At 41.5% G+C, this 24462-nt stretch overlaps 1 protein-coding gene across 1 annotated transcript; it reads left to right on the top strand.

Moving 5' to 3' along the window:
• Positions 1-11498: 11498 nt before the first annotated feature.
• Positions 11499-19843, top strand: cav2 (caveolin 2). Its single transcript, XM_039809832.1, has 3 exons — positions 11499-11854; positions 12131-12318; positions 18253-19843. Exons 1-3 carry the CDS (start codon positions 11705-11707, stop codon positions 18401-18403), a joined length of 489 nt encoding a protein of 162 aa, XP_039665766.1. The 5' UTR covers positions 11499-11704; the 3' UTR covers positions 18404-19843.
• The last annotated feature ends 4619 nt before the right edge of the window (positions 19844-24462 follow it).

Here is a 24462-nt window from a genome sequence, read left to right as displayed (position 1 = left end):
CATTTGTGAAGCCACAACACGCACAACCTTGAGGCGGATGGGCTGCACCAGCAGAAGACCCCACCGGGTACCACTCATCTCCACTAAAAATAGGAAAATTAGGCTACAATTTGCACAAGCTCACCAAAATGGGACAGTTGAAGACTGTAAAAATGTTGCCTGGTCTGATGAGTCTTGATTTCTGTTGAGACATTCAGATGGTAAAGTCAGAATTTGGCGTAAACAGAATAAGAACATGGATCCGTCATGCCTTGTTACCACTGTGCAGACTGGTGATGGTAGTATAATGGTGTGGGGGGTGTTTTCTTGGCACACGTTAGGCCCCTTAGTACCAATTAGGCATCATTTAAATGCCACAGCCTACCTGAGCATTGTTTCTGACCATGTCCATCCCTTTATGACCACCATGTACCCATCATCTGATGGCTACTTCCAGCAGGATAATGCACCATGTCACATGGCTCGAATCATTTCAAATTGGTTTCTTGAACATGACAATGAGTTCACTGTACTAAAATGGCCCCCACAGTCACCAGATCTCAACCCAATAAAACATCTTTGGGATGTCTTTGGGAACAGGAGCTTCGTGCCCTGGATGTGCATCCCACAAATCTCCATCAACTGTAAGATGCTATCTTATCAATATGGGCCAACATTTCTAAAGAATGCTTCCAGCACCTTGTTGAATCAATGCCACAAAGAATCAAGGCAGTTCTGAAGGCGAAAGGGGGTCAAAAACAGTATTCGTATGGTGTTCCTAATAATCCTTTAGGTGAGTGTATATACATATATATATATATATATATATATATATATATATATATATATATATATATATATATATATATATATATATATAATATTTGATTTTCAGTTTTTTATATTGTCTAGAAAAGTCTAATCATTGTTGGTATATGAATTAAGTCTCTCCCAAGTCTCTGTTTTAAGTTAATTTCCATAATATCTGTAAATGAAAATGTGAATTAATAAACATTTCCATCTGTTTCTGTTATGGGAACGATTTTTCATCTCTCCACTGACTGAGTGACATTTAAATATATATTATGTAACTTTTCCGCATTAAAATGTCCAAAAACCAACGATACCTATGCTAGGCCTATATGTTTTGTTGAGTTGTCTTATAACATTATCCCAAATCTTTCCAACAATGTTCAAACCCAGAGAAATCATTCATTATTCAAGTCATTATTCAAGGTTACGGTACATTACATTTGGTCGCCTGTCAATATATATGCACTTTTAAGCCGCAGGCAGTTACTTTGTAAAATTTGTTATAGGTTTCTATATCTGGACACCTCAGACTCTTTGAAGCAAACATCGCTTCGTGTTGTGGCTTTCTTGGTCTCCCCTTCGCCCAATATCTTTTGTATTAGGACACCTCAGACTGTGTTTAAGTCATAATCCATTTTATAACATTTGTTTATATTGCAAATGTGAAAAAAAACACATTTTGGGTTTAAATGAGTCAAAGAAGCCAGACCAATCTTTTCTTGGCCGGCAGATTGACAGCAGGTGACAGTTTACAGATGGCGTCCAACATATTGCGAGACAGATCTGGGCTATTTTGGAAAATGGTTTGAGGGGCTTTCAAGCTTGTTGATTTTTTTCCACTGCCTAGAACAAATGTGACAGTCAGTGCCTCAGTATGTCGGGGCCTGTCAGGACATTCCTTCCTCCAAAACCGACATCCTCCTTCTCCCCCTCTCATCTCTCCATCCATCCACCACATCTGAAGGCTGAGCAGGAAGAGAGGTGCAGAGACAACGGGTATAAATACTACGTATGTACGTGTTTGAGTCTGGGGAGCTCTGTGTGTACTTTTACCACTGAAGGATGTGCATTCACTTTTATTTAAGTATGTTTTGACAAAGTTATTTCTTAAAGCATCAATGACAGGGTCCGATGATGTGTGAATGTGATGATGACAAGCAGTTACAGCTTTTGTTCATGAGAGATTAGTCTCGCATTGCCAGACATTCCTCCACAGCGCTGCGGAGGAGGGTCTGGCTAGTCCACACTGTATTCAGAGATGAGAGAAAAATGTGTTCCGGTTTATTGGCATTTCTTTAAACCAATCACAATCATCATGGGTGGCGCTTAGCGCCAGACGGAGCCACGGTGGCGCTGCAAAATATCCTCAGGAAGGAACTTGTTTTGGTGGAACATGTACGTTCAAAAGTTGTTTTAGTCGTGTGAGATAAAACTCAGATTGGACAGATAGTCTAGCTAGCTGTCTGGATTTACCCTGCAGAGATCTGAGGAGCAGTTAACTATAGTCCTCATAAATCCACCGGAGTTAGAAATTTCAACACAAAGAAAGCAGAAGGTGATGGACATCCGGCCGAAAAGAGGGACATCTGGCGGAATTTCCGGCAGCATCCCGGAAGTGGAACGTCGTGGATAAAGACTAATGAGAGATCTATTTAACATGAACCAAAAACCTGCTTTCCATTTCTTAGACTGTGGTTCAGTTCATTTGTCGTCTAGCGAATATCTGACTGCTGCTGAGTAGCCAGTCAAACACATTACTGAGCTAATGATGTTCGAGTTTAGTTCATTTTTTTGGTAACCTCAGACTAAATAATGTCACAAGATTACAAACTCAAATCGTTATAACTTTCTTTGTAGTTTATAAAACTTGGTCAAAATATTCTTGTTCTTGCTGCGTTGTATGGAAAAATTAGTGTCTGCATCTTATTTTATTAAGCAACTCAGTCACATTTCAACATGCACACACACAGCAGTGTTGCTTAATATCTGTTGAATATCGTGCATATCTTATGCTACATGAGTTTGTGTACGTGCCAAAAAAACAGCACTTTGGTTACAATTAGCAGATTCTCAAACAGAATTTGACCCAGAAAGTAAGATTTTAAAAGCAAGACATGTCAGCACATGGAGTAGCAAGAAGTCCCTGTTGCTGATCAATAATCTTATCATGATACTGTTGTGCTTTTGTGTCAAAATGACAGAATATCAGCGAAGTGAACATTTTAAAAGGGTATAATGGGATTCTTTCAGCCATTTGTAAACTCTCTACATCCACAATGATGTTTTTTTTGCACATTCAGTATTTACTGTATCTGCCTGATGAAAGATGAGCGTCCTCTTTTCTCAGGTTACCTTGCCCGAGGTGATGAAGGGTGTTGCCTCGCTGCATTACTGACTGAGAACAGCGATGTGAGAACAATAATGTTGGCCGTAGTGAAGAGACACAAATAGATAGGTTAACAGTTTTAGTTATTACTTGTTAACTTGCCAGGAAAAACAGGAGACGCAAGTAAAGATGATATTAAATGCATCTGTCTATTTCTTTAACAATAGGAAACTGACCTCATATTCATTGCATGCCATTGGAGATATAACAGGCCTGTGCATGTTATGTCGTTTGCATAAGTTTGTGCTTTTGAGACTGACTATCCTCTTCCGAAAAATGCCCACATAAGTACATTCAAGCAGCAATTACGACTTATAGTGGCCGTGTCCTCTAGTGACCATAGTAATTATGACAGGAGCAAAGCAGGAAGTAAGCTGAGGAAGTATAATAGCGCCAATTTCTGCGTAAAGAGGGAGGGATGGTAGCCTGGTTGACACCAGACCCTTCTCAGTTGTAACCATAGACTGTTACAGTCAATGGTTGTAACTGAGAGTGGGTCTGGGGAAGGTTCATTCACATCTACATTTCCAAAGGGGCGTCACCAACGGACGCCGTTCAAATGCCTCTGGGCGCAATTGGATAGACCTAAAACCAATCAGAGCGATGAAGGAGATGACGGAAAAACATCTCAACCAGTGAGCATGTTGCATCGTGTAAAGCCCGCCTCAACGGTTCTGATTGGTGCCTCCATTTGGAAAAATTGGAAATGGGCTTGAATGGGCTCTTGGCCAGATGGACTTGCAGAGCAAATCTCAAATTTGCCGGAAGTACATCAGGGTTTTCCCAGGTGAGAGGGACGGGTCAAACAAACACTCTTTCACCCAGGAGACTGGGGTTCGGGTCCCGTTAAAAATAAACGTACGTTTTTTTTTTACTTTACGGAACAAACGAAGCTACGTCACGTTTTGCGTCACGTTCCTAACCAAAAGTGAACATCTGATTTTAACCCAAACCACAATCTTTTTCTAAACCTAACCAAGTAATTTCAGCGCCCAAACATAACCAAACTGCGACCGTTTCACAACGTTTACGACGTGTTTAAAACTGTGGCCGTTAAGTTTCTTCTTTAGATATGACGGAAAACACTCTTGTGGGTCATATTTCCTGCTGCCACTAGGGGTGCTAATTTAGGAATAAACAACATATATCATCTTACAGTTTGGAGGACTTGTTGGTGCTTTTATTCCCTTTTATTTATCACAGCTGTATTGATTCTTCTGTATATTTCCCAGCTATTTGTCACATTGCTTGTTCTTGGGGAATTATTAGAATTGTTGGAGCTTTGTAAATTATAGAGTGTGGTCTAGACCTACTCTATCTGTAAAGTGTCTCGAGATAACTCTTGTTATGATTTGATACTATAAATGAAATTGAATTGAATTGAATTGAATTATTTAAATTACATTTATAAGTCAGGGGTTCTTGATTCCATTTTAATGTTACCTCTCGCAGTGGGCAGACTGACACATACAAAACCTTGGTTTGATGTAGCTAGGGTCATTTTCTTTGTTTACCAGGCCTAATTCTTTACCAGCTGCTCTGTGCCAGAAAGCAATATTCATTGTTACTGGAAAGAATTTGCATGAGTCACTCGCAGAGACGGCAGCATCAGATAGAAAATGGCCACTGGGTATGCCAGGTGGCAAGTCTGGTTCACACCACCTCTCTTCTGCCCTAAACCCCAAAACATTTTAGATAATGATCTGATGCACTTAACCAAAAGATTATCACTTCAGGTGGGATCAAACTTGTGACCCACAGGGTACACGTACAACCTCTGGCTCTCCATAACAGACGCTTGTGTCCATGTGTAAGCCCAGAAGAGCCGGCACAAGCCTGAAGCAAATGAAATAAATACACACAGAACACATGCGTACCGCTCTGCAGGTGTTCACAAACAGAATCATGGCAGAATGCAAACAGACGACCTCATACAAGCACTACATGGATAAAGATAAGATAAGATAATACTTTATTGTCTGTTACACAAGGGTTACAGAACATTTTCTTTGACAAGGCTCCAGTCACAAAAAGACATTCACACAGACATATAAAAACAAGACCTAGGGTGATGAGGTATCAGCTGACTGTGGTGTGCATTTTGTGCTGTTCAGTCAACACGGTCTTACGGCAGTTCGTGAAATTGTCACATTATTTTTAATCTATTGATTCGTTTACAACAACACGTTTATCTCATTTTTTCCGTGGTGGCCACCACAAAATGGGTACCATCTATACAGAGGTTGGGTTTAGTAAAAAAACAACGGGGAAAGGACGCCTCACACGCCGGGAGACGGCTTCAGGGAACGTGCGACAATAACTGGACGGTTAACGGGCAAACAAAACGCCACACGCAGGACGCGATCCCCGGCCTCCAGGGTGAAAGTCCTGAATTGTTTGACCCATCCACCACCCCAACCAACCTCCTTACGCGGATTTTCGGCATTTACTACTCGCTACCAAAGTCGTGCTGCGATCACGACATATGCTTCCTATTGAAATACATTAGTTTACATTTTCGTGCTGGCCACCACGAAAAAAAACGAGAAAAACGTCCCCATGAACACGAATCCATAGATTAAATAACGTGACCATTTCACGAACTGCCATGAGACTGGGTTGCAACATTGCGGGATGAAGGATTTCAGGCCAGTGGTACCTTAAAACGCCTGCCTGATGGTAGTAGCTGGAAGGAGTGATGGAGCGAGTGAGAGGGGTCCTCTGTGATCAGGTTGGCTTTCCTGAACACTGAGCGGCTGTACAGCTCAGATAGGGGGGTGCGAGCCAGTTATTTTGGCAGCGTGATTCCCTATACGTGAGAGCCTTGTTTTGTGTTTGATGGTGAGTTGTTTGTACCAGGAAGAGATGTTGAAAGTAAGAACTGATTCAATGAGGGAGGGGTAAACCAAAGTTAACACGTCCTTGCTAATCTGAAAAAGAGTTTTCTGAGCAGGTTTAGACGTTGTTGTGCTTTTTTGCACGTTGTGTATGTGTGTTGTGAGAAGGACAGGGAAGTGTCTATTTCTGTGCCCAGGTACCTGAATACCTGCACTTGTTCCACTGGCTGACCCTGGATGCTAAGTGGCTGGAACAGAGGTGATGCCTTGTCTCTGCCCCCACAGCATAGCTCCTTCGTTTGTGTAATGTTGAGCTCCAAGGAGAGCTCAACAAAAGTTTGGGACAGATTATTTACTACCTGCTGGTAGTTAGGAGTTAGGGCGTCAATGTTAGACATGTGTGCAACGAAAGCAATGTCATATAATGTCAAATATACCACAGAACACGTGTGTGTGTGTGTGTGTGTGTGTGTGTGTGTGTGTGTGTGTGTGTGTGTGTGTGTGTGTGTGTGTGTGTGTGTGTGTGTGTGCGCACGCTCCTACACAAATATAGATGTGCACACACATGTACTTTGACGCAGATCACCACACAAGCTCTGCTTTTACAGTATATGTTTGTATCTGTATTGCTCCTCTGTAAGACTAACTTGCTCCATCATATAAAAGCTTCCCAAAAACATTTTCAACTGACATACATTCCTTTTTCACAGTGGTGGAAATTCCGAGTCTCAGCCAGTCTGGGTCTCATTTATCATGTCTTTCACACATTTATGTTTCTTGTTTGGCTCAAATCTGAGCCAAATCCATGATTTATTGCCCACCAAATTATCATCATGCAAATTTCTAAATGATTTAAGATGATTTTCTACAATAAATAAAAAAGAAAAAGCTAGATGTCATTTCCTTCATTATCTGGGGAATACATTCTTTATATTAACCATGTGTCCTAGCTTAGCAAGTTTCGAAGATGTGATCTGCGGTTTTCTGTGATGGATTTTTTTTCTAGTCTGCGTTGCACCGTTCTTTTCTGTTCTATTTTGTCTTTGTCTTTGGAACTATTGTATGATGAAATCTGAGATTATGTCAGAACATTTTTAATTCATTTGAGTGTTGGAATGCAAAAACGTGTCCTGAGATGAAGAGTGAAGGAAAGTTTGGGTGTTTCCTTTGAACTCACATACAGTGACGACAAACACCTGCACACATACATCTTCACACACCTGCACACACATAAATACATGTTTGAATGCAAGCACACGCAGTGTTCACACAAGAAAAGACACAAACACGACCTTAAGGAGATGTGTGTTTCAGACCTCAAAGACGAGGGTCCTTTGGGTGTAACGCACGCACAGGAAATCCCTGTGCGCTGTGGCTGCGCTGATATCAATTGTTCCCCCTGGAAACTTTTGGACAAATATGCATTTGTTCCCCGTGAAATCAGAGGAAACGTTCCACGCCGCTCCTCAAGGGAATGCTGGCCGGGATGTCCTGGAATGTGGACTGTTTGGTGAATTCATTACCTGCAGGATCGAGAGGGCTCGCAGGCCAGAAGAAGGTCAGCCGGTGACGCCTGTACTGTAGTCGAGCTGTAGCAACACTCAACACCTTCAGAAAAATACAAATACTGCACTTTAAACTGAAACTTAAGCTAAGTTGGGAACAAAATAAAGTTAGCAGTCTATTTATTGTATACAAAAATGTGTCTTTTTTTTTTTTTACATATTTGAATCCCTGATTTCACCAGTTATTCTTTGCGAACAATGAATATGAATGTACTTCACATTTGTGTTTTGTCATCCACAGCGCTGCCGAGGAGGGTCTGGCTAGTCCACACAGCATTCCCGGGATGAGAGAAAAACGTGCTCTGGTTAATTGGCATTCCTTTAAACCAATCACAATCGTCTTGTCTCAATAGCCTCGGGAAGGAACTTGTTTTGGTGGAAGATGTGTACGTGCGCAGGTTATTTTAGTCGTGCAACAGAAAACTCAGATTGGACTGATCCACCCGAGTTTATAATTCCAAACACAAAGAAAGTGGAAGGTAACAGACATCCGGCCAAAAAGAGGGAAATGAGTTCTGATTACAGAAGATCAGAGGCCCACCAAAACTTAAGAAAACATCCTCCGGGGACCATCACTATGGGCCAAAGAGAAATTTTGACTTGTGGGGACTTCTACTTCCAAATTTCTTGTCACCGTTATTTGTTGAAATATGCCCAACCTTTTGGGCAGACTGAGTGACCAATAACTGCATCCTTATTAGGCCCTGCCGCTGGCTGAGCAAACATCTCGTTAACAATCCCATCACCCCATCGGTATCCAAACTGTAACACAAACCAAAGGCAATAACTTTCTCTGCCGCTCTCTCGTTTACCCACTCGCATACTCTCATGTCAACACTGTCCTCTCGTCTCTCCCCCACCTCACCCTCAGGCCAGCCAGCCAGGTCTACCCCCCCCCCACCCCCTTTCTGAATGCTTGTCTGTCAGAATCATTCTTTGTGTGTTAATCCAGGAGTTTTGTGGTGTTGTATTGCCGCTGTGCTCGGAGCCAGGGATCACCTCGATCGCTCTGAATGCCCAGCATGACTCTGTTCCGCCTGCTGTGTTTCTGCTTTGCTGTCACTCACCATCCTGGCCTACTTTCTTTTTTTTTTTCTTTTTTTTTTTGCCTCTGTGCGTAATGTCCAGGCCCTGGTGTTTAAACAAAAGAGGGTGTTGTTTACAGGTTGCTCATCAATAGGCAGGATGCCGGAGCTGCCGCATCAACAAATGAGATGCAAAGTGCAGAGGACTGCAGGCGGGTTGGCTTTTTAGTGAGACAAACATTTTGCAGAGCTGCACTGGAACAGAAAAATACATTGCACATCTATTACATGTAGTCTCGTAGCGCTGCGGAGGAGGGTCTGGCTAGTCCACACAGCATTCCGGGATGGGAGAAAAACGTGCTCTGGTTTATTGGCATTTCTTTAAACCAATCACAATCGTCTTGGATGGCAATAATGAATGAGACAATACAGACAGAGGGCACGTTCTCTGCAGATACAGACACCAAAACACACTTCTAGTGGGTCATAAGTGATGATTAAGAGGGATTAATTTTGTATTAGTCAATACATTGTTTTTAGAGGAATTCTCTATATCTTTAAAATTTTCAACTTTTCCACTTCTCTCATTTCTTGCGATACTTGTCAATAATCACGTCCCACTCTCTCTGTGACCCCTAATGCTTGAAGAGCGATTTACCTACATCCAACAGAATGCAAATAGGTGTGGTCTTCTCTGTTCCTTAAGTACAGTACTTCCTGTAAATACAAATCTTAGGTAGCTTACAGGTACTTGAGTAATTTCCTTTTGGAAGACTTTGTAATTCTACACCAAGTATTCATTTCAGAGGGAAATGTTGCACTTTTTACTCCAGTAAGTTTACCTGACAGCCACAGGTATGAGTCATTTTGTCTTCCTTTTTTCAACATAAGACACACTCAAAATTGTTGTAGAGTAAAAATTCCGAAATATTATCTTTTCAGCACAAAAATGAAAACAAAAATCTTAGTATCATGACTCTATAAGCTAACACAGTCTTAACCCTTGTATTGCCTTCACGTCAACCATGCACTTAGTCTGGTTTGCCTGTTTATAATGCATAACGTTTAAATGATCACCCAATTCTGTGTTACATCTTCCTAGCCAAACTTTAGTCCAACTAATTAACAGTCAATAAACCTCATTTATGTGAAATTATACCTCATTGTTTAGTCAGAAAAACAGAAATTATGATTTATGATGAACACATTTGATGGGTGATCACAGATGGGTATATGTCAAAGTTTAGGATACTGTTTTGAAACCATTTAAAACAAATGTAATGGCAGCACATATTGAATAAATTACCCAAACTTCTACAAACGTAATCATTTATTGTACTTGAGAAGAGCGTTGTTTGGAACCATCCGTGTTATTTCTGGGCAATTTGTATGAAAGAAACCCATGTTTGGGATGGTAAGAAGCGAACTTTCGATTCCTCTGCATGTTTAGTATATGTGAAGGAATTTAACAATAAAGCTCTTGACTTGATTTGACTCTTGACTTGATGTTTCTGATATAGAAACTTTACAGAATGGGTCAAATTGGATCCGAGGACAACAGGAGGGTTAATTAATACAACATGACCATCTCATGTTGACAAACATCATAAGAATATGTTGCTGAGGGGTCATGGGTAGGGCTGGGTATCATTTTGGATTTTTACGATTCTGATGCCGAATTTCGGAGCAACGGAGGGAAAATATTAGCCTGACAAGCCAGACCCACATCAAGATGTTGGGTCTGGGAACTCACCATTGACGGAGCTCAATCCGAGGGGCGGGATAAACGGTTGTCTTTTAAATTCCCTCTGCACACAATAGGATAGCGCTACAACCAGGCAGAGCAACGAAGAAGGTAGTGGAGCTAGTTGATAGATTCAACTTTTGCCGTATCCGGTCGGCAAAACTCTGAACACATCTTCCTTTTTTAAGAATGACTTCAGTGCCGTTCTTTGTTCTTTTCTCAAAGAAAAGCTTAACTCCAAGTCTTCCAGAAGACCGCTGTTCCCAGCAGCAGCAGCCATAAGCCCGCCCACCGACTCTATACACGATGTGATTGGCCTGACCAGAGTTTGGTTTTTCCAGCTCGCAAGTCAACGGAGAGTGCCTAGACCCCCCCTGGCTGCAAAATAAATTGGCTGCCGCTAGGGTGCGTCTAGATTTCTAGGCTAGGAAAATATTTCAGTTGACACATTAAGTGGAACCGAAATAAGGAACCGAAATTTGTGTTCTAATCTGGTCCGATTCCTACTGGTTGCGTAGGAACCGGTTCCATAGTGGAACTGGGTTTCGGTACCCAACCCTATCATGGGGTCAGATTGGACTTCTGTCCTCAGACAGTTGAGCTCCTTGTGAAACACCGGCTGCCTGAGGAAAATGTCCTCCTGTTGCGGTTTCTGTTTAGGCATCTGAGCACCTGCAGTTATTCTAACAATGTTGGCCGGCGTGTTCAGAGCACAAAACAGCCAGAGACTAATAAATCCACGCAGACTAAAACAGAACATTTGTGGTAAATCTACTCAACGGGTAGAACAGTGTGTTCAGCTATACAGCAACAATAATAACCAGGCTTTTATGGCTATAAGGTGTTGTGAAAATAAGCATGAGGGTTTCTTTCCAAAATAAAAGGAATGCAGGGGGGGGGGGTAATTGTTAATGGATGTTTTCTGCAACCCAATCCAAAAGTGCAGGTGTGTTACATTTTCCAAAACATCACTATTTACTGTAGCCTATGTAAGAAAAAGAAATGTCTCCACTTAGCTAACCACTTCTTTAAAATATTAGTCCTTTAGTTTTAAAAAGAGAAAAAACGCCTGCGGGTTCTGCTGCTGTTTAATCACATGAAGAGGGTTGGTGTGTTCAGCTGAGGTCTCCATGGCTCATGACTGTCTGGAGGCCAGTACACTGAACAGTAGTGTCAGTCATCACTGAGCTCTTGAAACGACCCCGGGGATGTGACTTTGAGCTTGTTGTGTCTCCTCGGCCCCACGCTGCGCTGCTTTTCCATACGGGGCGGGGTGGCGCTCAGTCCGGCGCACAGTGCAGAGCGCACCGTCACCAGCGGCTCTCCCTGCACCGTCTGTCCTCTGACTCGACAACATGGGTCTAGAAAAGGAAAAATCGGACTGCAGTATAATTATGGACGAAGATGAGTTTAACAGATCGATAGAACCCATTCTGTCGAAGAAGGGGAACGTTTATACAGCGGAGCCGGACCGAGATCCAAACGATATCAACGCGCATTTGAAGGTAAAGTCTGTAGCCTACATCGTGCGGAATCTCTGTTTGAAAGTGAAACTATAAAGAAGCGGTTGTCAAGTTGAATTCTCTACAGTTACCAAGTATCGTGACCTTATTGTTTCCATATAACAAGCTGTGAGATTGGTAATCTGCATTATGAATACCTGGAAGTCGCTGCCTGCGCGTCAATCCATCATCTCCAAAATCCTTCCTGCCAGTGTTGAATGTTTTTTAATCTATATCCCGCTCACTGTGTGTGTGCCACTGACTTGTGTGATCTGACAGGTTGGTTTTGAAGATGTCATCGCAGAGCCCATCTCTACACACAGCTTCGACAAAGTGTGGATAGGAAGCCACGCTGCGTTTGAGCTGGTCAAATTCATCTTTTACCGCCTGCTGACCACGCTGCTGGCCGTGCCCATGGCTTTCATCCTCGGACTGGTCTTCGGGGTGCTCAGCTGCATCCACATCTGGTAGGGAGAAGTTCCTCTCAACTTGTATGTCTCTGTTTGGTGCCGCGTTTAGCCTGGCTCGTCTGGCACAGTGCCACAAGTTGCCCTCACAAGAAACTATTATGGGTTTTCGACAGAAAGTAGCACACAAACATATCATAGCGATGCCATGACACATAAAATACACAGCCAGTAAATCTATAGAAGGTACTCCAAAGAGATTAAAAGTTCCAATACACATTTATATTATATGGCTATAGGCTATATATGATAGTGATATGACAGATTTAAGAAAGAATATACAAAAGGTCATCATACAACTTGTACTGAGTGATGCAAAATTCCCAATATAAAGAGGATATGAATATTATAGTTATACAATAATGTGTAATATACAATAAAAGTATGATAACATCACTTATAACCCTGTTTTGAGCACCAAAAATGCAGTTTAAATGTCTGTGGAAACATTATGTGACTTTCCCTCAGGGGCCACGTTGCTGTTTTCCAGCATACTTGTTCTGGCTCTTTAGGCAAACATTGAGAGAAGTTATTTATTTAACCTCACATGTAGTATGACGTTGAAACATTTTGTCAGCGTTTTGTTTTTAATACTTTTATTTGGATAATGATGTCACGCTTATGTCGGCTATATGTGCCTGCATCAAGTTAAACCAGATGCCTTCAGGTTTCCGAACAAATCATGCAGCACACGCATACGTTCCCAACCACAACCCAAAGAGTCCATTTATTAACACTTGATGAAACAACATTTTATGCCCAAGAGCTCCCATTATGTACTACGGAAAGTTGGGAGGAATGTTGAGGTCCACTGGTAGTGCGGGGGAAAAAAACGCCCCATTCCCTTTTCCGGGATAGCTGGCATTCTAGCACCAATACACACAGGCCTATTTGCAGACCAGAATGGGACATTCTTCAGATCATGCAGATAGAGACCTCCAGTTACTTTCACATAACCTTTCACCTGAGGTAGGTCACAAGCTCAGGATGATGCCGCTGTGTTAGAAGGAGGAATCCACCGCAAGGCTGCTGCTTCAAAGGAGGACACAGCTTCAATCAATCAATCAATTAATCAATCAAATTTTATTCAGAGCACTTTAAACCAAAGTTGACCAAAGTGCTGTATAAGGCCCAAACACCCTGAAAGCCTCAATTGATGCTTCTATGGCGCACTGCAGGCATCAGATTTGAAGCTCCATCACCACAGAAGCAGCAGTATTTTAGAAAAGGTCGTTATTTAGCCAAAGGTTTTATATGTTACAGATCCCCCTATCGGTGCTGGATTAGATTTTCGGTAACGCTTTACTTGAAGGAATCTACATAAGGGTGACATGACACTGTCATGACACATAAACCCTAGCCCTAGCCCTAACTCTAACCCTAACCATAACCATAACCATAACCATAACCATAACCATAACTTGTCATGACAAAAACCAAATGACACTTAATCAATCAATCAATCAATCAATCAATCAAACAAACTTTATTTATAGAGCACTCTAAAACAACCAAAGTTGACCAAAGTGCTGTTACTGTACAGAAGAATAAGTAAAAGACATAAAGTAAATAACTCCCACAGGCCAAAAATGCAAATAAGACAAATTAAGAGACATAAAACATGAGAAGACAGTTCATGTAATCACTAGTGGCACCAGTATTTTGATTGTAGGTGGGCCTCCAGAAAACTGGATGAGCCAGTTAAAATAAGCCCAATACAGACAGCCAGACACTAACGTTAACGTTAGCCTAACTGTTAGCCTACTTGTCTTTCTGGTGTGAGGGGGTTGGCTACGGGAGGACTTGATGGGGAGAGGGCGGCCGAACAGGATGGTAACTGGTCACTTGTAACCGCGTTACTTAAAATGGTGGGAGTTTGCTCCTCCTGCTCCTCGGAGCGTTTCTTGCTGAATTTAAATGAAAACAAGCTGCTTTGCGTTTCATATTAGCGAGCTAATAGCTGCCGTCTGTGTCTGTCTCATTGAGCTAGCTTGAAAAGCTTGCATGCAAACGTCATTCATTTCATTGGCTCACTTGCTGGTGACGATGCAGTCTGTGGGCGGGCTTAAGAGTCCACAAGTGGGGTAGAAGCCGCTGATTGGCTGAGAAGCTTTCACTCAAAGCTTTCCTCGGGCTGCTTATTGGATGAACTGCTAGAATGAAAATCACTCACGACTCACTATAGGCCTGGGTCAAAATGGGTGGGCCCGGACCTAAAATGGGTGGGCCCAGGCCCACCCGGGCCCAATGGTAGCATGTAATACATTGGAGTGAAGGTCACAAGCTGCAGGAAACTAACAATATGATACAGTTCTTTTTACACTATTAGACATTCATTTACAGACACAAATGCGCCCAAAACATGTATATTCATATAGGTTATGCCTTTAGTAATAACCAGGGGCACACAGAATCTGCAGCCGCACAATCCCGTAGAATTTTAAACACATTAAAAAAATATTCATTCTGGATCACCCCTGAAAACTGAAAACAAATCTGCAGATTTCATTTGGGCCTGGTAATAACGTTATATTATATGTATTTTTTTTCTTATCTCTAAATTATTGTGAAAACAAAGTGTCACAATACTTTTTGCAAAAACATACAGGGAGTATCAACACAGATGCCCGACAGGTCAAACAAGGGGTGAAATGGCAGCATCCCAAAAACAGATTCTACAGATAATCAATTATGCTCCCCTAGACAACACATTCATATGAACGGGCTCATATAATATACAATAACGTATGCATAACAATTCGTATGATATCCAACAGTGGTGTAGTCTATGTGATACGCAGGTATACACAGTATACCCACTAAGAAAGCTCCAGGATTTCCATATACCCACTTAAAGATGCCCAATGACACGCATCAACATACTTTCCATTATATTTTTGATATGTTATCTGTGTTTTTCTTCTTCACATAGGCTAAATAAAGGTATTTCCACCATAATTTGTTGCATAAAAGTGTATCCGAATACAGGAAATTAAGTCGTTGATGCTTAAAACTTCCCTGGGGGAGGACACCCAGACCCCCCACTATGATATGTGTCTCCCCTCGTAGGACAGATGGTTGAGGTAGCTATGAACATATAGATCCAAACTTTATCCATCAGCAGCATCCATGAGCTGCGGCATAGGCTTAGATTTTTGGGGGGATGTAGGGGATATGTTCCCCCAATATTTAGAAAGATAGATTTTAAAAAATATGAAAGACAAGCCCAAAAATAGGTCATAATAACTGTTTAAGGGGCTCAAAACAATCATATATCCGTTTTACCTGTAAATAAACATTTCCCAAAGATTTCAGACACCCCTACAGTGGACCATACCATCTTAACCTCGCAGCGCACATCTCTTTTCTCTTTTCTTCATGTTTGAATATCCAGAAAGTTTTGAACAAAACAGGAGAAATATTAAAAATGATAATAATAATGAAAGACATTTGCACCATAAATTGATACAGAAAAGGCAAAAATTGTTGGATGAAAATTAAGTGTTTAATGTTCAAGGTTTTCCCCCGGTTATAAGGGACTGTTCGTTATTTATTTCAGGGGCCACTGGTGGAGTTTTGGGACCTTTAGCCAAAATAGACATGACCCTCCAACACAATTTGGAAAAAAGGCATGACCCTCCCCCAACAATTTATCGATACCTTCTGTAATGGTTTGCGCTTGGCAAATATATACAAATTACAATTGTTTTTTTTCCAGCCATGACATACGTGATTAAACCTCTGCATTCTCATCTGACGCATCCCACTCCTCTGTTATGGTGTGGGGGCCATTTCAGTAGATTTACTCACTAACGTTGTTGTGGAAACACAATAAGCATGGAAACTAAATGCACACTTCCTGCATTACTGTATTACTTTAAATACTAAGTTACCCCTCTAGTAAACTAGTATTCACATGAAATAAAACAATAAAACGTTGAGACCATTCAGCAAGGCACTCTGGGTAACATTTTCTTTCTTCCTTCCTTCTTTTTCCTTTATTTTATTTCATTCATTTAAAACAAATGCAACAACAGCATTTAACATGAATGAAAAAGAGCAGAAAGAAGTAAAATTTACAAGGTCTGCCCCCTATCAACGCAATATCATTTACAGTTCAAATTCATTTGAGCTGTCTCATGCAGCCGTCTCTTTTTCTAAGACATCAAGACATCAAGACATTTCTAAGACATTTGGGCAGCACGTTAGTGCTGTGGCCTCACAGCAAGAAGGTTCTGGGTTTGAATCCAGGCCTTTCTGTGTGGAGTTTGCATGATCTCCCTTTGTCTGCGTGGGTTTTCTCCGGGTTCTCCCCACCACTAAAAATATGTTCCCCTCCCTCTCCCTAACTAGACTGATGGGCTTTATACATGATTTTTAGAAGGTTATACTCTACTAATTTTTAGAAGGTTAATGGTTAACATTCAACACACAAACTGGTTGCTATGGACTCGTCACTAGGCTTCCTCCACTTCACCGTTTAAACAAAGTGGAATAAACGTAAATCCAAAAACACACAAAACCCGCAATCAATTAGTAAGCTGACATCAAATGTGGCATTTAGGAAACCTTTATTGCAACCTTGGCACGGTAAATTGTCCAGACTAGCAACAGTCATTTTCGTTTTTTATGTCCTGCTGCTCCCATCATCAGCCAGGAAATATTTTTTTTTACAAAAGCAGTTTATGAAATCAGATGTATTACCTACCACTATTTAGTTGTTTTGTGTTATTTAAGATATTTATAAAATATCTGGTCATGCCAGACGTAATTATTCCACTCATTTCTTAAACAATGCAATTATTCAGCCACCAGGGGGGCAGCTCCCCCTGCCCCACAGCCAAACTCATGGGTCAGACCCATCTGGTAGCGAAGGAGGGCCGAGAGTAAGAGCTACATGGAAAAATATGCACCAAACAAGCCACTTTGAAATTTTGCTGTTTCTTGAATACAAAAGTTGGGTGACCCCCCCCCCCAGCCCCCCCCCTCTGGACTGAAAAATGTGTGATGACCCTCCCCTCAACAAAGAATAAAAAGACATGACCCTCCCCTATTTTCCTCCAGTGGTCCATTCCATAAATACCGAATGGTCCCTAATGTGTCTGCCCCTAATGTTGAAACAACACCTATGCCCTTGGCTGCTGGGCAACATTTAGTCAAATATGAAACAAAGTTAAGTCACAGAGGCAGCAATTTCAGTTCAACAAGCAGGACTCAAAGGTTGTTGATTGAATTCCCAGGATGAAGGTTATGTTTACTCTAATTTACATCTACTGCTCAAACTCAGTTGCATTTCCTCCTTTAGATCAGCTCATTAGGTCAGGTGAAAACTAGTCGGTATCCTTGATGTTCCACTTCCGGGATTGCTCCGTTGCCGCCGGAAATTCCTTTGTGTTGGCATTTTAAACTCCGGTCGATTTATGAGGACTATGGTTAACCTTTCCTCAGATCTGTGCAGGGTAAATCCAGACAGCTAGCTAGACTATCTGTCCAATCTGAGTTTTCTGTTGCACGACTAAAACAACTTTTAAACATACATGTTCCACCAAAACAAGTTCCTTCCGAGGCCTATTTTGCGGCGGCACCGCCCAAAACGATTGTGATTGGTTTAAAGAAATGCCAATAAACCAGAGCACGTTTTCCTCCCATCCCCGAATGCTATGTGGAGTAGCCAGACCCTCCTCCAGCGTGCTTTGGAGGAGGGTCTGGCAAAGCGAGACTAGGTGAAAACAATGCCCTTTGAACATTGAAGGTGCTTAATAAAAACCTGCAAATCTGCAATCCTCCTCCAAGAGACGTAATTAGGAGTGACAGTGTTATTTAGGCAAACATAAGCAAGATAAAATAAAATAGTAGCCTCATTTATTGCACTTTCTGAAAGTGGCGTTTCTCGGCGTCTTTTCTGAGTTGACCTTTTTGATCTCGTCCTTCCAGGTTGGTGATGCCGGTGATCGAGAGCCTCATGATGCTCTTACCATCAGTCCAAGTAGTGTGGAGGAGTCTGACAGACATGTTCATAACACCGCTCTTCCACAGTATCGGAAAGAGCCTGTCCTCCGTTCAAGTGAAATCCACAGAGTACTGATGCTGCAGACACCTCTCTGTCCCCTGCGGAGACAGAAATGTGGGACAGATTGCAGTCCAAGAGAGTGAATGATGCTTGTAGTGTAATACATGAGCTCTTTATAAAGTCAAATGTGAAATCCTGAAGGGTCCTGCATAAAGTATTATAAATTACCAAAACAACGAATCAAAACAATTGGGCTTAGTAATGGATCATTTGCAGGGAAAAGACCTCTTCAAAGCTGGGCTTAATTCTGTGAAAAAGAAACATCTACTGTATGTTACATATCATTGGATATATTTCAATGTTTAGTAAGAACTTAATACATATTGAATATAGTCATTGAAGACTGTTAAAACAACAGTTCTATCTATCTAGAAATCTTTAAAGGAAAATTACTTTTTCATCAAATGTACCCCATTTTTAGCCTGCCTGCTGTGATGTCATTTAACCTGCAAATCAAGAAAAACCATGCAATTGGTCCTTTAGGGTTTACTAGTCACATCACTATAGGGAAGTATACGATCGTGAAACTTTTGGGGATTTTATGAAAAGCTCATGTGTTCCACCCAAAATGGAGTTGTTTTGCTGATTGTAACCAAAAGAAAATTCTTGTCATTCCATTACTTTGCGGCTGAGACAGCTGTGGAATCAGTTGGAGGAGTGTAACGTTGTTGTTAAGTCAAACATACTTGCTGAGAGATGTAATATTTCCTGCTTTTTCATATATTGTATATATTGCAAGTAATTCAGCTAGAAGTTGAATATAATAACACATGAGAGTTCACATGAATATTAAATGCTAAGATGCAGCTTGTTGCACATTTTCAGGCTTATTGTACTGTCTGCTGTGTTGATTTCACAGTGCATTGGCAATAATATTGGGCATTTGCTTTTTTATGGATGAAAGCTATACATAATAGAGTTGTTTTAACATGTTATTTTAGCTGTCAAAAAACAGGATTGGATATCTTTGAAAGGGTGGCTTTCTAATTTATTATTTATGCGACGACCAATTCTCAACATTTGGCGGTATCTGACATAAGAGGACTTCAGTTGAGTAACTGTAGTGTGATGATGGCGTCCCACGTGTCGTACTGTGTTTGGTTGAGCTGAGAGTCCTGTACATGCATATTTAATTTAGAAGTTGTTGTTTGCTTCAGCACTGGGAGTTAGTAGGCTGGATTTTGGAATATTTCTGCAGCCAGAAAGGATCAACCATGATTTTTACCTCTTTGCAGGGGACTTGATAAAGTTGAGTTTGAGGTACAAGCCTGCGCAGTTCCCACTTGCTATGAGCTGTACAATCTAAACATTAGGGTTAGGTTGGGGTTAGTCTATAGCCTCAACGTTCCACTTCTGCGATTGCGCCGGTACAGCAGGAAATTCCGCCGGATGCATGTATTTTCACCAATGTCCGTTTCCTTCCTCTTTCTTTGTGTTGGAATTTTAAACTCCGGTGGATTTATGAGGACTAAGATTAACTGCTCCTCAGATCTCTGCAGGGTAAATTGAGACAGCTAGCTAGACTCTCTGTCCAATCTGAGTTTTCTCTCGCACGACAATTTTACAGCGGCTCGGTGCGGAGCTTAGCACCGCCCATGGCGATTGTGATTGGTTTAAAGAAATGCCAATAAACCAGAGTACGTTTTTATCCCATCCTGGAATGCTATGTGGACTAGTCAGACCGCTCAGACTCATTCTCGCGGCAGCGTGTGGATGGTCTGGCAAAGCGAAACTAGGTTGGGGTTAAAACGCAGGGTTGGGGTTAGGGTTAGGGGTTGGGTTTAGAAGTTGACATAGAGAGAATCAGTGTATGGAGCCGAGTGTCAGGTACATACTATGTATACTGATTTGTCATTATAAATGCAAATCAACGTCAGATAAACAGACAGAGACAACATGTCGGAGTGTTTCTGTGATCCTTTTTTCTCTTGAGAAACATCTGGCTGTTCAGATGCTAGATGTGCCACTTTCATTAGTAGCTCGTTGCTAACTTTGTCTGCCATTTGGTGCTGGGCAGGCAGTGTCAAAACAGCTGCCTGCTGCTTCTTGAAACAGGGTTGCTGGGGTCACAGAGAGTGAATCATTCAGCAAAAGTGCTGTTAAAACCAAATTAATGAACTTAAAGCAGCTATAAAGTTCAGTAGTGCTGCAGGCTTGGCTGATAAATCTCTGTGTGTTCCTCACTGCAAGTGACAGCTACTACATTACAGTATATGAACTCATTGTATCCTGTTGATATAAAAAGAAATATTGACTAGTAAGGCATGTCTGGTCACGGCTAAATGTATTGCGCCTGACAATCCTCCCAGAAAACAGAATAAGCTGCCATGGTAAAGTGCTATTCCAACGATTTCAGGAAATAAAGGTGAATTATCATTCTACTGAAATACAGATTGTCACAAAGTGAGCATATGAACCAATAGGCCTAATACTGTTACAGTAAAGTATGCAGTTTGTGGTGATCATGCAGATTTTCCAGGAAAAAGGGAGACACATTTACATTTGCCTTCTCAACCATTCCAACCTGTTAGTCAACATTGCAGTGCGAGGTCCGAGCTAACCTCCTGAGCTTCTAAACTAAAAGAATCAGACAGACAGATTTGCCTTCTGACACAATGAAAGATAGACACTGTACGACGAGATGGTTTGTTTCCAGCTGACAAATGAAGGCAGTAGTTCTGTCAGAGCATTTTAATCCTTTCACAGATGTTAGACTGCTGACAAGCTGCTAGCCAATTAGCTGTGTTTAGTTTTTCAACTCTGAGAGGAGATTCAAGGTAGGGTTGTGCAATAGTGGAAGACACAGGTGTGTAGCTAAAGCCTTTTCTCTCCTCTGGAGCACCAGGCAGCACTAATCAACCCCACATAAATAAATCATAATGTGACATGCATCTGCCAGTAACATTTTTTTTTATTTTTTTTGCATTTTATTTTCCCAGTCTTTTTTATCTGTTGCTTTGTAATACTCGTTTTTGGAGCTTTTGCTTTAACATGCTCAAATGTGTTCTTCACGACCAAAATAAAGACATTTTTTTTCCTCAAGATACATTTTTCTGTGAGTGTTTTTTTATTTTGTGACAGGAGATGAGTGTGGTTGGGATTTGCAGCTGAATGCCAGAATGGTCTCGTAAATCACTTTGCTGGGATTGCATAAGACACTTTCCTATACAAAGATGAGCTGTGGGTCGATGGAACATGACCTGAGGCTTCGCTGTTAGACCTGCAGGCCTGCACAGCATCTCTGCCTGTTACGCTCACTTTTCTGCACAGAATAGTCATTCATCAACAGTAGGGTTTTATACATTTGAGTGTAATTGTGATGTTCTGTACCCCTGCTGTGATGCTACTACCACTTATACTACTATTTACTACAACTATTTCCCTTCTGCAATGTCCTTAGTACTAAAAACCTACTACTATCTTAAGTGGTGTTCAGTTCTGAAGTAATGGAAGTCTTTTGTTATCTGTCTTGATCATCTCAGGCACACATCCTTTTTTATCCTTCTTCAAGCTCCTGAACTCCAGTAGTAAAACTTAGCAAAGATCAACAGAGCAAAGTGCAGTAAATGCACCAGCAGCACATAGCACTTTAATTCTTAAAGTCACTTTTTAAAAGGTAGTATTGTGTCTGTACAGTCATGTGTCCTTCCTTCATGTTCTTAGATGTCTTATGTTGATCTCATGTTGATTTCATGTTGATTTCATGTTGATTTCATGTTGATTTCATGTTGATTTTAGAATGGTTTCTCTGTTACATGTTTGTGTTGTTAAGCAACAGATTGTTAGTCTTACAAGGGAGACCCACATAAAGATGTTGGGTCTGGGAACTCACCATTGGCAGGACTCAATCCGAGGGGCGGGATAAACGCTTGTCTTTCAAATTCCCTCTGCACGCAATAGGATAGTGCTACAACCAACCAGAGCAATGCTAGTTGATAGATGAAACTTTTGCCGTATCCTGTCGGCAAAACTCACATCTTCCTTTTTTTTAAGAATGACTTCTGTGACGTTCTTTGTTCTTTTCTCAAAGAAAAGCTTAACTGCAAGTCTTCCAGCAGCAGCAGCAGCCATAAGCCCGCCAACGACTCTATACACGATGTGATTGGCCCGGCCAGAATTTGGTTTTTCCAGCTCGCAAGCCAACGGAGAGTTGCTAATTACATTTACATTTGCTGCCGCTAGGGTGCGTCTAGATTTCTAGGCTAACAGATTGGAGCACTATGCCCAAGACAAATGGGCATAGTGCTCATGGAACAATAACGTGTATTCTATTCTATTATATTATATTTTATTATATTCAACTGACCCCATTTCATGTCTAAACTGCATAGACACTTTAGTGTTAAACAAAGAAATTCTCATGTTTAGCTTTTCCCTGTGAAGCTCAGTTACTTTGACTTGCGTTGCTGCTGATGACTGGTATATCAGATTCAGCAATACAACAAGCCAGTCACCATGAAATAAAGCTGTGTGATGTTTTAAAATACAAGCGTTATAATGTAGTCTTCTGGTGTGTTTGACCTTTAGCCATAGACTGATACGCACACCATTCACACACATTCATGCACTGGTAGCCGTTCATACAAGGTGCCACCTGCTCATTATATAATCACTGAAACACATTCACACACCGATAGCACAGCATCGTTCAGTGTCTTGATCAAGGACGCTTCGACATGGGACTGCAGGGTCTGGGATCGAACCACAGACCTTCCAATTGGCAGAGGCTGTTCGTGCTTTGATGGCTCTGTATTTCTTCTCCTGATGTCAAGGGGTGCAAACAGACTGTTATATACATCCATCCCTATATTTAAGAATAACAGCTTCTTCTTGTTTCCTATCACTACTACTCCAAAATGACTTCTATTGCTGCCACTCCTGCCATTGCACTGCACCGCTACACTTTACTCACTGTTGCCTTTGTTGCTGTATAACTGCTGTGAATGCAGACACTCCCTCTGTGATAGTCAGGGGTTCCTATCACTCTCATGTCCACTGAGATAAACAGAGCACGTGTGATAGTTCTATCATTCTACTGTGTGTTCGGTATATAGGCATCTGACAAGAAACCACAGGCCTTCTACTGTGTGCAACTTATCAGCTCTTGCTTTGTTCCTTTTGTGTTTGATGTAGTCTGTGAATTAACTACATTTACCTTTAGTTAACCATCTTAATAAAACCTGTGATGAATCCAGTCCAAGCTTTCATCATGCTGACTCATTGTTAGCGTGTTAAAGGTCAGTTTATTTCACTTTGGAGCTATCAGGGGTTTTTTTTATAAACAGGAGTTTATTTCACTCTTTAAAGGTGCTCTAAGCGATGTTGGGAGATGCCACTTCTTGTTGACATTCAAAGTATTGTCAAACAAAACGGAGGCTAGCTCGCCTCTCCCTCCTCCTCATCCCGTCCCCTCCCCCTCCCTTCCGCGCACTAACCCCCCAGCCCCCACCCCCAAATCCTTTTTGTTGGTTATTGGCTTTTACAGCTTTTTTACAGTGTTTTCAGGGGTCAGGCAGCTAGCGGATAGTGAGGAGATGTTTGCTGTATGTGACAAAAAATGTTGTAGCCTAAAAAATGCGTGACCTCGCTTAGAGCACCTTTAAAAGAACATGCATCACTTTGTCATGATCAAAAAGATCCTTCTGGTGTCGAGCAGTCACTGTGGTCACACAGCTTCTCCAGCACCATCCAGCCGGACTGAGAACGCAGTCGCTGGGTCAGAATCAGCTGTTGATGAACCTGTTCTCTCACTGCCCTGACAGACTCATTTATATGTTTTTGAGTCTAATCATGAACCTAAACTGCCTCAGTGTGATGGTCCCACAGATCCTGTTTCGCCATGGAACTATGACTCACTCTCATTATAAAGTGTGTTGGGGTGTTGGTGACTGTAATGGCAAAAATTACATTTAAGCATAATTCCTTGTATTTTTATGTTTTATTTCTACTTTAATTCTCTCATAAATGCTGAAAGAGTTTCTCATTCCCACAAGCAGATTTTGATTCTAACTTTGTGAGACATCCAGTCTGGAACAGAATGTGAGCACTGTTTGTCTGAACAGATAGGGGCTACA

The sequence above is a fragment of the Perca fluviatilis genome, chromosome 8 (assembly GCF_010015445.1).
Source record: "Perca fluviatilis chromosome 8, GENO_Pfluv_1.0, whole genome shotgun sequence".
In the NCBI taxonomy this organism is placed as follows: Eukaryota; Metazoa; Chordata; class Actinopteri; order Perciformes; family Percidae; genus Perca; species Perca fluviatilis.
Note: the sequence above shows the minus strand (reverse complement) of the source record. Positions and strands in the feature narration are given on the sequence as shown.

Coding starts and splice junctions, on each gene's coding strand:
- cav2 (XM_039809832.1), top strand. CDS start 11,705: ATGGGTCTAGAAAAGGAAAAATCGGACTGCAGTATAATTATGGACGAA. Junction 11,855..12,130: donor ATATCAACGCGCATTTGAAG/GTAAAGTCTGTA, acceptor GTGATCTGACAG/GTTGGTTTTGAAGATGTCAT. Junction 12,319..18,252: donor CTCAGCTGCATCCACATCTG/GTAGGGAGAAGT, acceptor TCGTCCTTCCAG/GTTGGTGATGCCGGTGATCG.